The following is a 12,197-nucleotide window of genomic DNA, read 5'->3' as shown; positions in this document are numbered from 1 at the left end:
AGTCCCCATCTGGCTCCTACCTCCTTCCAGAGAGTGGTGGAGAGTGCAATGTTCTCTTTCAGCATCCTTTTCTCCAGGCTAAACACCCCACTTTCCTCACAAGACCTGTTCTTCACACTCTCCACCAGCTTTGTTGCCCTGCGTGTGGTGGTTGCTAATGCGACAGCAGCAGCAGCTGCTGCAAAGTGACTTTTTTCACCTTTCCTTTCCCCGAGAGCCAGGGAATGAGGTTTGTACCTTTACCAAGCAGTTAAATGTAACTTTTAATGTGGATTTGACATTAAAAGAAAAGACAGGAAAGACAGCTGCAGATTTCTAAGGCATCTCTATAATTGCAAAGAGAAAATTCAGCAGAGCAGTAGCAAATCTAACTTTGGAGTTAAATAAGGTGAATAACTGAATCAGAAATACAGAACACACAAACACAGCTTATACAGGAGCCCTTAAGCACTCCTGGCACACACCCCTGTGTATTCTCATAACACAGTCTGTCACCCTTTTATTCACCAGTGGTAACACACAGGCTGCCTTTTGCTTCTGAATCCATGTGTCAAAAGAGCTGCAAACTGTGCCCAGGCAGCACCCACCAGAGCTGTAAAGAGGTCAGGTCAGTGTATTTGGAATGCTTTTTATTCGGTTACCCAGCAGAGTCAGAGTGCCATGGTGCCAGGATGGTCAGGCTTGGGTCAGAAATGTTGCTGGGGAATCCTCAGGTCGTGTGAATGCTGTGATGGTGGTTGAGGAGCCACTGCTCCTCCCAGACGCACCAAACCTTTGTTTCCGTGCCTGACTTATCCATTACTGGGCTCTGCTGTCTTGGACAAGTCCTGTTCTCTCAGAAGCAGCCCCTGGATGACTGAGGACCACTGCTCAGCTGGTGGTGCAGTTGTAGCTGGCACTGCTGCTCAGCAGGAGATGACCAGTGGGTTGGACAAGGACTGGTGGCTTTGGGCCTTCTCTGGAGGCTGGCTCTGTAAGAGTTCACAGGCTGTCAGCTCCTGGTGGAGAGTATCTAGGACTTTGAAGAGGTGGGCTTTTCCTTTTGAAAGAAAATTGCATCTGTTATCATCTGGACAAAGACAGAAGGTTGCAGTTCACCAAAGGTATCACAAGCTCTCTTCTTCACAGGGGCCAGGTCAAGTCATTAATTTCAAACATCCAAACATGGAGACCAAATGATGAGTTCCTATCCCTACAAAAATGGGAGTGGAACTGGGTTCAAGGACTGTTTCCTAGGTCTCTTGCTACATGCACAGCCCCACTGAGTTCTGATACACTTCAGTGAACAAAGACTATTCCAGCTCTCAACAAGGAGCTGCCAGTCCAACCATCCACTTAGTCTTCTCAAAGAGGAAGGAGATGCCTGATTACAAAGACTTAGGGAAGCTGCTTAAGTCGTACCGAGCACAGGCAGGAGTTCAGAAGCAGAAAAGATGGTTCATGGAAATGGTGATGCAGAAGGGACAGAGGTCACCTCAACTGTTAGGGTGGTTTTGGGAAGCTATGCTGCAGTTAGAGGGGAAGGCTGGTTCAGCAGCACCACTGAAGACAGGCTTCCTGTGCAGGGTAAGTGCTCGCACCTTCTGGACACTTGTGTGCTGTGGAAACTACTAGTCTCTTGTTCTCACCAGGAGAACATCTGACCTAAGCCTCAGAGATGGTTTCTCTCTGTGTTGATTTCCTGGGATCAACAGAGGCCTGTCTTTCCCTTTTCTTCCTCTGCAGCCTGAGTGGAGCAGCACAGCTTAGCTCTGGGCTGCCTGTGCCCTGGATGGCTGGACACAGCTAACAACAAGGCTTTGCAACTGCAGAACCCAGAAGGGTTTGTGCATTAGTCTCCTTAACTCACTGTTAATAATACTCTCCACAATTAAGCCCTCAGGCCACATCCACTCTTTTAGAACTTTTGACTGCTGTCTCTCTATTAAAAGCCCCTCCAAGCTATTTTCTTAGGCTGAGCACAGGATGTTCATTTCTTGAAGGTAAGTACAAATGCTCTGCTAATAGGAACAAAGTAATCAAACCTAAACCTCCAGGCTGTGAGCCTCGTGTGGGTCCTGCAAAGGCAGCTCTGGCACATCAGACTATTGTCAGGGGAAAGGAGTTGGCAGGTTTAATTTTCTTGAGAGGAACACAAAAAGCTATTACTAGAGGAGCAGGCAGGTTTGAGCTGGTTTTCTTACAGCAAGACTCCTTTGTGCATCTTGCTTGGGTGCAGCAGAGGAACACAACAGCAAACCTGGTAAACAGGTGCCTCATGTGCTTAGCTGCATTTTCCATGTTCTCCTATCACTGCAGCCCTACAGACATTAAGTGGGATACTGAATTGTTCCCCTAAGGCCAAATTCTGATTTAAATTTGGCTAAAAGAAGCCCTGGGTGTGTTCCTGATGTGTCACAGACTAGAGAGCATCCCTTCCTATAGGTAATCTTGCATCATGCTTCATTCTCCCTAGGCAGTCTCCCAGTATTTGACCTATTTTTTTTCCCCTTCTCATCTGCTCATTATCCAGTGGCTTGCCCCAAAGGCCACACTTCTGCTGCCTCCTGCTCTTTGCAGGTGATTTGTTCTCTTACCAGGTTGGGGGTCACGGCAGGATTCCAAAGTGCTCAGCAAGATTTTCCCCAAGGCTCGCTTAGACACGTTCTTTAAAAAACAAAACAATGTTACAGCTCAGAGAGAGCCTTCACCTCTTTACAGAGATGCAACACAACCCATGGGCAGGTGAAAATTAAACCCATCTGAAACCGCATCCTGCTGACACCAGATTGGACAGTGGGTTTATTTTCAAGGACTTTTATCTGAGATACTGCTCAAAGCAGCTTGTGGAGGGCTGTGATTCTTTAATGTGCCTTTAGAAAGAGGAATAATCATAGAATCACAGAATGGTTTAGGTTGGAAGTGACCTCAAAGCTCAGACAGTTCCAACCCCCTGCCACAGGTAAGGACATCTCCCACTAGAACAGGTTGCTCATCCAACCTGGTCTTGAACACCTCCAGGGAGGGAGCATCCACAGCTTCCCTGGGCAACCTGTGCCAGTGTCTCACCACCCTCACTGTAAATAACTTCTTCCTAACATCCAGTTTAAATGTCCCCTCTTCCAGTTTAAACCCATTACTGCTTGTCCCATCATAGAATCAACCAGGTTGGAAGCTCGTCCAGTCCAACCTATCACCCAGCCCTAGCCAGTCAACTAGACCATGGCACCAAGTGCCTCATGCAGTCTTCTCTTGAACTCCTCCAGGGACAGCCACTCCACCACCTCCCTGGGCAGCCCATTCCAATGCCAATCACTCTCTCTGTGAAGAACTTCCTCCTAACATCCAGCCTAGACCTCCCCCAGTACAACTTGAGACTGTGTCCCTTTGTCCTATTGCTGGTTGCCTGGCAGAAGAGACCAACCCCCACCTGGCTGCAGCCTCCTTTCAGGTAGTTGTAGACAGCAATGAGGGACTATTTACAAGACCTTGTAAGTAGTCCCTCCCCAGCCTTCCCGTAGGCCTCCTTCAGGTACTGGAAGGCTACTACAAGGTGCCAATGATTATTCAGTGGAAAACACAGACTTTTGCAGAAGTTGTTCCTGAAGAAACCTAGGTGGCAGAGAGTGTAAGCAGAGCATGCACCACAAAAGCTTGGTCAGCCTTCTGCTTGTGTTGAAAGGTGATCAAGCAGACTTTGTGGTGTGATCTTGTGATCTCAGAGAGGCTGCTCAGCCCCAGCTGTTGTATGAATCATTTAAAACCACTTTAGGTACAGAGAAATTGGAAGAGCTTGTGTGTGTTGTGCCCACTGTTGGTTATACCCTCGGGTGTAAGGAATGTTAGCCACAGCGAGAGGACTGGAAAAGCTACTTAGGGTCTGAAAGGTCTTTTAATGTTAGAAACCTCCTGGGACATTACATAATGTGTCTGGAAAAACAAACCCCTTTCATTTGCATCCAGACACTAATGTCTGCTTGCTGGGAGATGGTCTTGCAATCAGTTTAATTAGCACTTGGAGCACCCGGATCTGCAGGGACAGCTTGTTCTTGTTACAGCTTCAAGAAGTGAAAATAGACAGAAGATGTTCTGGCAGAAGGAGGCTGTGCCTCCCACCAGCCCAGGCAGAGCTGGCCCTGCTGACTGGTCGTCTGCTTTCTGCTTGTCTACCCCAGTGGGGACTGAGGTGTGGTGAGAAGCGGTGTGCTGGGATTACCCTGACCAGAGCCACACAGCCCTGGGGTTCAACAGGCCCAATGGGATGTGCCTTTGCCTCTGGACAGTCACTGCTTTGTGGTAGCTTCTGGTGCAAATGAGATGCTTGGGATATTGAAAACATGAAGGTGAGCATGCTGGGGAGGTGGCACCTGAACCCACAGCTGCTGAGGAATGAGCTTGCCTTTGTCCAAAGCATACCCCAGCAGGGATTTGGGAGATGCTTGCTGAGCTCCACTGGGAATACTGTACATGCTCTTGCTTGTTGGCAGCTGTACCAGCGCTGTGGGAGCTGGCAGCACATGATGGCATGGTGCCAGCAAGGACTGGCATTAACTGCTATTATCCCTGCAACATGGCACAGTGTGTGATGAATTATCTCCTCAGCAGAAATCATTTGCAGTGATACAACTGACCAGTGAATGGCATCTTGAAGTCTTGACACAGAAGAGCAAACTATGCCTGATGCCAGTCATGGCCTGTACTAGATGAACCCTTTGCTGCTTTACTGCTGCATGTGTCACACTGGCAACATGAAAGCAGAATTTCCATGTCAAGTGCTAAAATAAGATACCAAATGAAGAGACACTGCACTTTTCCCCTAGAGTCATCACCAGAACACAGGCATACTTCTAACAAAGTGACCATCTGAGGAGGCATTCTCATCTCACACACATCAGGCAAGGCTTTGCTGGAAACTGGAGAGAACCCTCAGACACTATCAAAGAAATTAGTTCCTAGCAATCCAGTGCAGCCCCTGAAGCACTCCATGTCCTACACATTATGCACTTGGCCCATCTTTTGGCCAGCCCTTACCATCAGCATTGCCCAGCAGGAGATAGGATCTGATTTTGGTTTAAAGGCCTGAACTGCCACACTGGCCCTGTACCTCTGGGATGTTACTGCTTCAGCTTTTATAAATCCAGAGTTGGATTATTAATTGGGAAAGAAACTTCTTACCAAAAATTACTTTCTGGTGAATTAGGAAGGGAGTTTGTCCCTTGACTCAGCATTGTATTAGGATGCAGATAAACAAAAGGTCCTCTTCTAGAAGGAAAAAATAACCTTCTAGAATCTTTCTGATTGAAAGCATTTTTGTTTTCCTTGTTTCCTCTATGTTTTTGTTTAGAGGATAAAGAGAGCTTGGAGCTCTAGACCCCAGGATATCACTAGGATACTTTTAGAAAGTCAGTCCTAGGGATTGAAAGGTTTTCTGCAATCACTGGGCAGCTCTCAGGGAAAACACATGTCCAAACGTGTCCTGGAGTAAAGGACTTTGTACTTAGTAGGAGGTGTAAACATACTTTTTAAAGTGTGAAAAGGACATTCCCCAAACCAGCTTTAAGTCTCTGGGCTGCCTTTTTTTACCATACCAAGTCTCGAAGCTGTTGAAGAAGCTGTAAGACATCCACGAGCTTTTCTTCCACCAGTGACAGCCTAACTCTCTCAGTCTCCAACATCTGCAGCTCCATCTTCAGCAGCTCAGTCTCCTCCACCTTCTGCTGCAGTTCCCCTAGCAAAGGGCCTTTCATCTGGACAATGACACAGGAAATCAGAAGCACTGCAGCTTTTCACTTTCTCCCCCAGCAACTGCAGTTCGCTCCAGCAGATTCCTTTGGAACAAGGTACATTTCCCTAAGGTGCCATGGGCAGTAGAGACCCAGTAGTTGCTAGGAAATGCATACATTGCTCTTTTGTGCATAGTGGCAGCTCCTTTGCTGCTGGCTGCCAGCAGATCAGTCAGAAGTTTTAAATCCTAGCATGTTTTCTAACCTTTTGCATCCCTGTCATCTTCAGTGAAGCAGAACTGATGTGCATGTCCTCACCAATGTCCTCACATCTTTGGCTTGCAACTCCTACATATCAATCACAGACAGTTTGGGTTGGGAAGGATCTTTCAAGATCATCTGATGCAGCCCCACTGCAGTCAGCAGGGACATCTGCAACTAGGCCAGCATGCTCAGAGTCCCATCCAACCATCTGTACAATAAGTGAAACAAGAAGGCAATTTGCTAATTTAAGTACTTTCATCATGAATGATTTGAGTTGGAAGGGACCTTAAAGATCACCTACTTCTTACCCCCTGCTGTGGGCAGGGACACCAAACCTGGCCTTGAACACTTCCAAGGAGGGGGCATCCACAAGTCTCTCTGGGCAGCCTGTTCTAGTGTCTCTCTACCCTCACTGGAAATAATGTCTTCCTAATCTCCAGTCTAAGCCTCCCCTCTTGCAGCTCAAAGCCATTGCTCCTGTCCTGTCACTACAAACCTTGGAGCACCTCTGTGAGAAGGAAAGGCTGAGAGCTCTGGGGCTGTAAAGCCTGGAGAAGAGCAACCCCAGAGGGGATCTGATCAATGCTCAGCAAGAGCTGACAGGAGCCATACCCTTTTCAGAGGTGTCCAGCAACAGGCACAAACTGGAACCCAGGAGGCTCCATCTGAACATGAGGACAAGTTTCTTTGCTGTGAGCCCTGGGGCAGGCTGCCCAGAAAGGTTGTAGAGTCTCCTTCTCTGGAGAGATTTAAAAGCCATGGAAATGTGGTGCTGAGTGTCACAGTTTAGTGGTAGGCTGCAATGATGAGGTCATGGTTGGACCTGGTGATCTTAAAGGCCTTTTCCAACCCAAATGATTCTCTTACTCCCTGCAGCACTTGCACTGGAATATGAAGCACATTTTCAGTTCTTGTCATTCACAGGGACAGCACAATTTGAAGAGAATAACAGTGATGGTTTTCATTGCAAGGGGGTAGAGGCAGACTAGGAATGGTGGTAACTAAGGAGAATGTCTGGCAGTAAAAAGCTGTAAAATCACAAAGTAAAGATCATTTGCTGATTTCCAAGCACAACCCCGAGGTGACAGTGGCTGATCAGGCAGCAGAATTAAAAGCTAATGAAACCAAATCCTCTCCTTTCTAACCAGTATGTGGAAGTCCTTGCCCTGAGATACCAAAAGCATGGATACCTTTAAAGAAAGAAACATTAGTGGTAAAGTTAACTCTGCTACTGGCCATTAAATGCAACACTCTACCCAGCATCCAGCTGGAGATGTCTGTCCTTGGTGCACTGGGAAGCAGCTGAGTACCAGCAAGAGCTAAATCCTCATTGCTTTTCTCTAAGCAACTTCTGCTTGCTATCAGGTGCCTGCTATTAGGATGCACTTTCCATGTGCCCCTGTATGGCAGGTCATAAACTAATTGTCTTTTTAATTAAGCTGGCAGTTTGTGTGCAAGCTTATCTAGAAACTAATTGGCATTTCTTTGGAACACTACCACTTAGCAGCCTGTCACTTTATTTTTAGAAGTCACTCGTGGTTTCTCCATTATCTCCAGGTCCTGACACTTTCTAGGTGTGACAGTTCCCAGAACTTTTTTATCCCTTGGTTTGAAAAATCTTAGGCTGAAGCAGTTATTAATTGGTGTTTGGGAGTGTGGCTCTTGCTACAAAACTGCTGAGTTTGGTATTTGTGAGCTTTGTTGTTAGCTGTTTAGCATTGAGCAGCTCCGACTAGAAGTATATAGAGACATGGATAAGGTAGTTTTGTCAGGTCATCAGGGTTCCTGCTGCTTTATTTGTTAGAATCATACAATTGTTGTGGCTGGAAAAGATAATGCACCCCAACCATTCTCTAACTCAGCCAGAGCTGTGGCTAAATTATGGCCCTCAGCACCACAGCTCTGCCTCTTTCCCCTGCAGGGATGGGGATTCAGTCACCTCCCAGGCTTTGAGAACCCTTTCAGGGAAGATGTCTTCTGATGTCCAACCTAAACCTGCCCTGATGAAACCTGAGGTCGCCTCCTCTCATCCTATCACTAGGGAGAAGAGACCAACTCCCCCCTGCCTCCAACCTCTTCTCAGGGAGTTGTAAGGAGCACAATTAGCTTTCCACAATTAGTGTTAATTACAGGAACCTTTTTGGAAAGGAGTGGCTTCCTTCTTTGTTTTGTGGCATTCAGAAAATACCTGCAGCTGCAGAGAAGACAGAAAGGCTGGCTAAATGCAAGTGAGAGGGCTTAAGAACAGATTTCTAGCAGGCTCAGGATGATTCATCCTGCTGATTTAAATTCATGGCGCAGCGAGCTGGCACTATGTCTGCTTCACCTCCCTGCTTGTCATTAAATCAAGAGCAACAGATGTCACTTCTGTCCTGGAATCCTGTATTAATCTATTGATAATGGTGCTCTGCAGAACAAGGTGCACAGAACTAATATCCATCAGCAGAGATTAGGAAGGCAATATGATACTGCAGAGGAAGATGAGCACCTCTGAATGGGGGGAAAAAAAGGAAGAGAACTGGCACTCAGCATTGCTGAGGCCACACCTTGAGTACTGGCTCCAGTCTGGGTACTGCAGTGTAAGAAAGACATTGAGGTGCTGGAGGGTGTCCAGAGAAGGGCAGTGAAGCTGGTGAGGGGTTTGGAGAACAGGGCTGGTGAGAGGTGGCTGAGGGAGCTGGGATTGCCTAGTCTGGAGTGGAGACTGAGAGGAGACCTCATTGCTCTCTACAGTTACTTGAAAGAAGCTTGTAGTGAGGCCAGTGTTAGTCTCTACTCCCAAGAGGAGATGGCCTAAAGTTCTGTCAGGAGAGGATTAGGTTGGATATCAGGAAAAAATTCTGTCTTGAAAGAGTGGTCAGGCAGTGGAAGAGGCTGCCCAGGGAGGTGGTGGAGTCTCCATCCCTGGAGCTGTTCAAGAAACATGTGGATGTGGCAGTTTGGCACATGGTGCTGGGTAGAAGGTTGGACTTGATGAATCTTAGAGATCTTTTCCAACCTTAATGATTCTCTGCATAGAGGAAGGTAGCTCCTTCCTGCAGATAAAAGAATAAATGGAGATTTTAATGTGGGCTGGTGTTAAGCAGCCTAGAAGGAAGCTTTGTCTTGCTCTCTGAGAGTATGTATTGAATACTGCAACTCATGTATTACACAAGTAGGATTTTATTCTGGTTTTAAATTTATTTTCTCTTTACTTTAGCCAAAGGGGGAAATGATAGGAAATAACAAAACTCAAAGAATGGCAACATGTGGAGAAGTTGTTTCTTTTACTCTTTAAATAGCTTACTGATTGCTATCAGTAATCATAAAACACTGAACAAGCCCTAACTGAACTTTAAGACAGAGCAGACCAAAGCCATACATGTGATGCTGGCATTTAGATCTGTGCCCAGCCATGGCTGAAGTTTTCAAGCATAATGCAGTAAGGCTTTGAGCTCCTCTGCTTCCAGCTTCTGATGAAGAAAAGCTGAATGTGCTGCTAAGCACAAGGACTGATTTTGGGTTTATTTATAAATATCTTGGTCTAAGCCTGAGAAGCAGAAAGAGTAAACTGGTAGCTCCTGTGAGGGGTTCCAGAACAGTGAGTCCCTGAATCTCAGTCAGCTGGAGGGTTTTTTTCCTAGAGAAGCTGGGTGTTCCCAGAGGAATCATGGAAGGGTTTAGGTTGAAAGAAACCTTAAAGGTCATCTAGTTCCAACCCCCTGCCATGGGGTTGGTGCTCTCATTAGATCAGGGTGCTCAGGGTCCTATCCAGCCTGACTCTGAACACCTCAACACCGTGACCTCCCTGGGCAACCTGTTCCAGTGTCTCACCACCCTCACTTTAAAGAGTTTCTTCCTAATCTCCAGTCTAAATCTGCCCTCCTCAAGCTTCAATCCATTTCCCATTGTCCTATCACTCCATGACTTTGTAAAAAGTTCCTACCCAGCTCTCCTGTAGCCCACTTCAGGTACTGGAAGGCTGCTGTAACATTTCCCCAGAGTCTGCTATTCCCCAGGCTGAACTGCCCCAACTGCCTCAGCCTGGCCCATAGGAGAGGTTCTCCAGCGTTCTGATCATCTTTGTGGCTTCCTCTGGATCCCCTCCCAGCAGTTCCATGTCTGTCTTGTGTTGAGGGCACCAGAACTGGACACAGTACTGCAGGTGGAGTCTTGGCAGAACAGAGTAGAGGGGCAGGATCCCCTCCTTTGTCCTACCTGCAGTAACCCTATGGTTAATGTGTGGCACTTTGCTCTGCTGTTCTATCATCCCAAACCTAGCATCAGTGAATATCTTCAATCATTTAACTAGAGGCTAGTGTGTGAAGAGCCTGTGTCTGCTATGCATCTCATCCTCCACACAAACAGAGTTTTGGGTGGGAACCACACTAGCAGTGTGGATGCTACAGCAAAGCAGGAGATGTTTGAGCTGACAAACTAACAGCACAGTGAGAAACATCAGCAACAGAGCATGGAACGGTCGGAATAAAATACAAGAGCACGTGCATGTACATGCAGCTACTCAAAGGTACCCAGCCAGCTCCTCCACGTGCTGCTTGGCACCTCTTACCTCTTCCATATTTGTTTCCAGTTTTATCACCTCGTGCCCTTTAAGCTCAAGCTGCTGGGTTAGCTCTGTGATTCTCTCGGTAAGCTCTGCAGGGGCTCTTTCATGGCCATCAGGACTGGTGGTGTCCAAGTAAGACCTCAGCTTCTTCCACGTTTTTTCATCACATCTACATATACATCGAAAAGGAAAAACAAGCAGTTAGTCTAAGCTCACAGAGAAGGTCTGTGTTTGTACAAGGCAGTTTACCTGCAAAGCTCCTGACAGCACAGATCACAAATTAGTGTCTTGATTAGGCTTAGATGGGAATAGCACACAGAGAGAGTGATTTGCCATTGGAATGGGCTGCTCAGGGAGGTGGTGGAGTTGCCATCCCTGGAGGTGTTCAAGCAAAGACTGGATGAGGCACTTGGTGCCATGGTCTGGTTGATTGGATAGGGCTGGGTGCTAGGTTGGACTGGATGAGCTTGGAGGTCTCTTCCAACCTGCTTCATTCTATGATCCATCATGGTTTTCTCCCAGAAGCTGGGCTGGATGGCCAAAGGGGTAGCTGATTTTGCCATGCACTACCACCACTTCTTGCTGAAGCCATGGTGCCTGCAGATCAGTCCTTTGGGGGTCAGGACTAGGTCCAGTCTTGTTCAGCATCTTCATCAAGCTTGCTGGTAATAGCAAACTGACACCCATGAGACTGTGCTGCCATTCAGTGAGACCTGGCTGCACCAGAGAGTTGGGTGGAACAGAACCTCAGGAAGTTCAACCAGGGCAAGTGTAGGCTCTAGCACCAGCAGAGCAACAATATCCTGCGCTAGTACAGGTGAGGGGTTGACCTCCTAGAAAGCAGCCCTACAGAGAGGAGCCAATAGTGCTGGTAGACAAGTTCACCATGAGCTACCAATGTGCTCTTGTGGCCAAGAGGGCCAATGGTCCCCTGGGGTGCATTAAGAAAAGTGTATCTAGTCAAGGGAGGTTCTCCTCCCCCTCTACTTTGCCCTACGGAGGCCACATTTGATTCCAGTTCTGGGCTTCTCAGTTCAAGAGAGGCAGGGAACTACTGGAACAGAAGCTACAAGGATGCAGAGGGGCCTGGAGCATCATTGTGAGGAAGGAAGGCTGAGAGCCCTGAGGCTGTTGAGCATGAGAAGAGCAGCCCCAGAGGGGATCTGGTCAATGTACAGTAAGAGCTAAAGGGTGAAAGGCAAGAGGGTGGGGCCAGGCTCAACAAGACCAAAGGGCAATGGACAAAAACTGGAACTGAGGAGGTTCCATGTGAACATGAGGAGAAACTGTTTTGGTGTGAGGTTGCTGGAGCCCTGGAGCAGGCTGCCCAGAGAGGTTGTGGAGTCTCCTTCTCTGGAGAGATTCCAAATGCCCCTGGCCATTGTTAGCCTGGGCAAGCTGCTGTGGGTGCCCCTGCCTTATCAGGGAGTTGGACTGGATGATCTTCCAACCCCACCATGCTAGGATTCTGTACAACTCTGTGTGATCTCTGCAAAGGGCTAAAATCACATTAACTCTGAAACCTACCCACTGCCACAGCAAGGAAGCTTGGCCAGGATCTTCTTCATTTGGTCCACCTGGGATGGCTGGTCTCCTCCCCACTTCTCTTCCTCTTCATCAGAGGCAGCCTGGCCCTCCACAGAGCGAAACAGCTGATCCTCTGCTGGAGAAACCAACCCCTTAGT

General features: G+C 47.6%; 1 protein-coding gene across 6 annotated transcripts in view; it reads right to left on the bottom strand.

The window, feature by feature from the left end:
- Window positions 1–306: 306 nt before the first annotated feature.
- EFCC1 (EF-hand and coiled-coil domain containing 1) overlaps window positions 307–12,197 on the bottom strand; it is a 52,330-nt gene continuing 40,439 nt past the window's right edge. Inside the window, exons 4-8 of one of the 6 annotated variants that reach the window (XM_064156314.1) lie at window positions 12,040–12,175; window positions 10,516–10,681; window positions 5,568–5,726; window positions 2,577–2,646; window positions 307–1,039 (exon numbers count right to left, since the gene is read on the bottom strand). In XM_064156314.1, coding sequence (XP_064012384.1) covers window positions 906–1,039; window positions 2,577–2,646; window positions 5,568–5,726; window positions 10,516–10,681; window positions 12,040–12,175 — 665 coding nt within the window. In that variant the 3' untranslated portion in view covers window positions 307–905. The other 5 variants (XM_064156316.1, XM_064156315.1, XM_064156317.1 and 2 more) reach the window with 5 other exon arrangements.

This window comes from Pogoniulus pusillus, chromosome 16 (genome assembly GCF_015220805.1).
Source record: "Pogoniulus pusillus isolate bPogPus1 chromosome 16, bPogPus1.pri, whole genome shotgun sequence".
NCBI classification, from domain to species: Eukaryota; Metazoa; Chordata; class Aves; order Piciformes; family Lybiidae; genus Pogoniulus; species Pogoniulus pusillus.
This window is presented reverse-complemented; position numbering and strand designations above follow the sequence as displayed.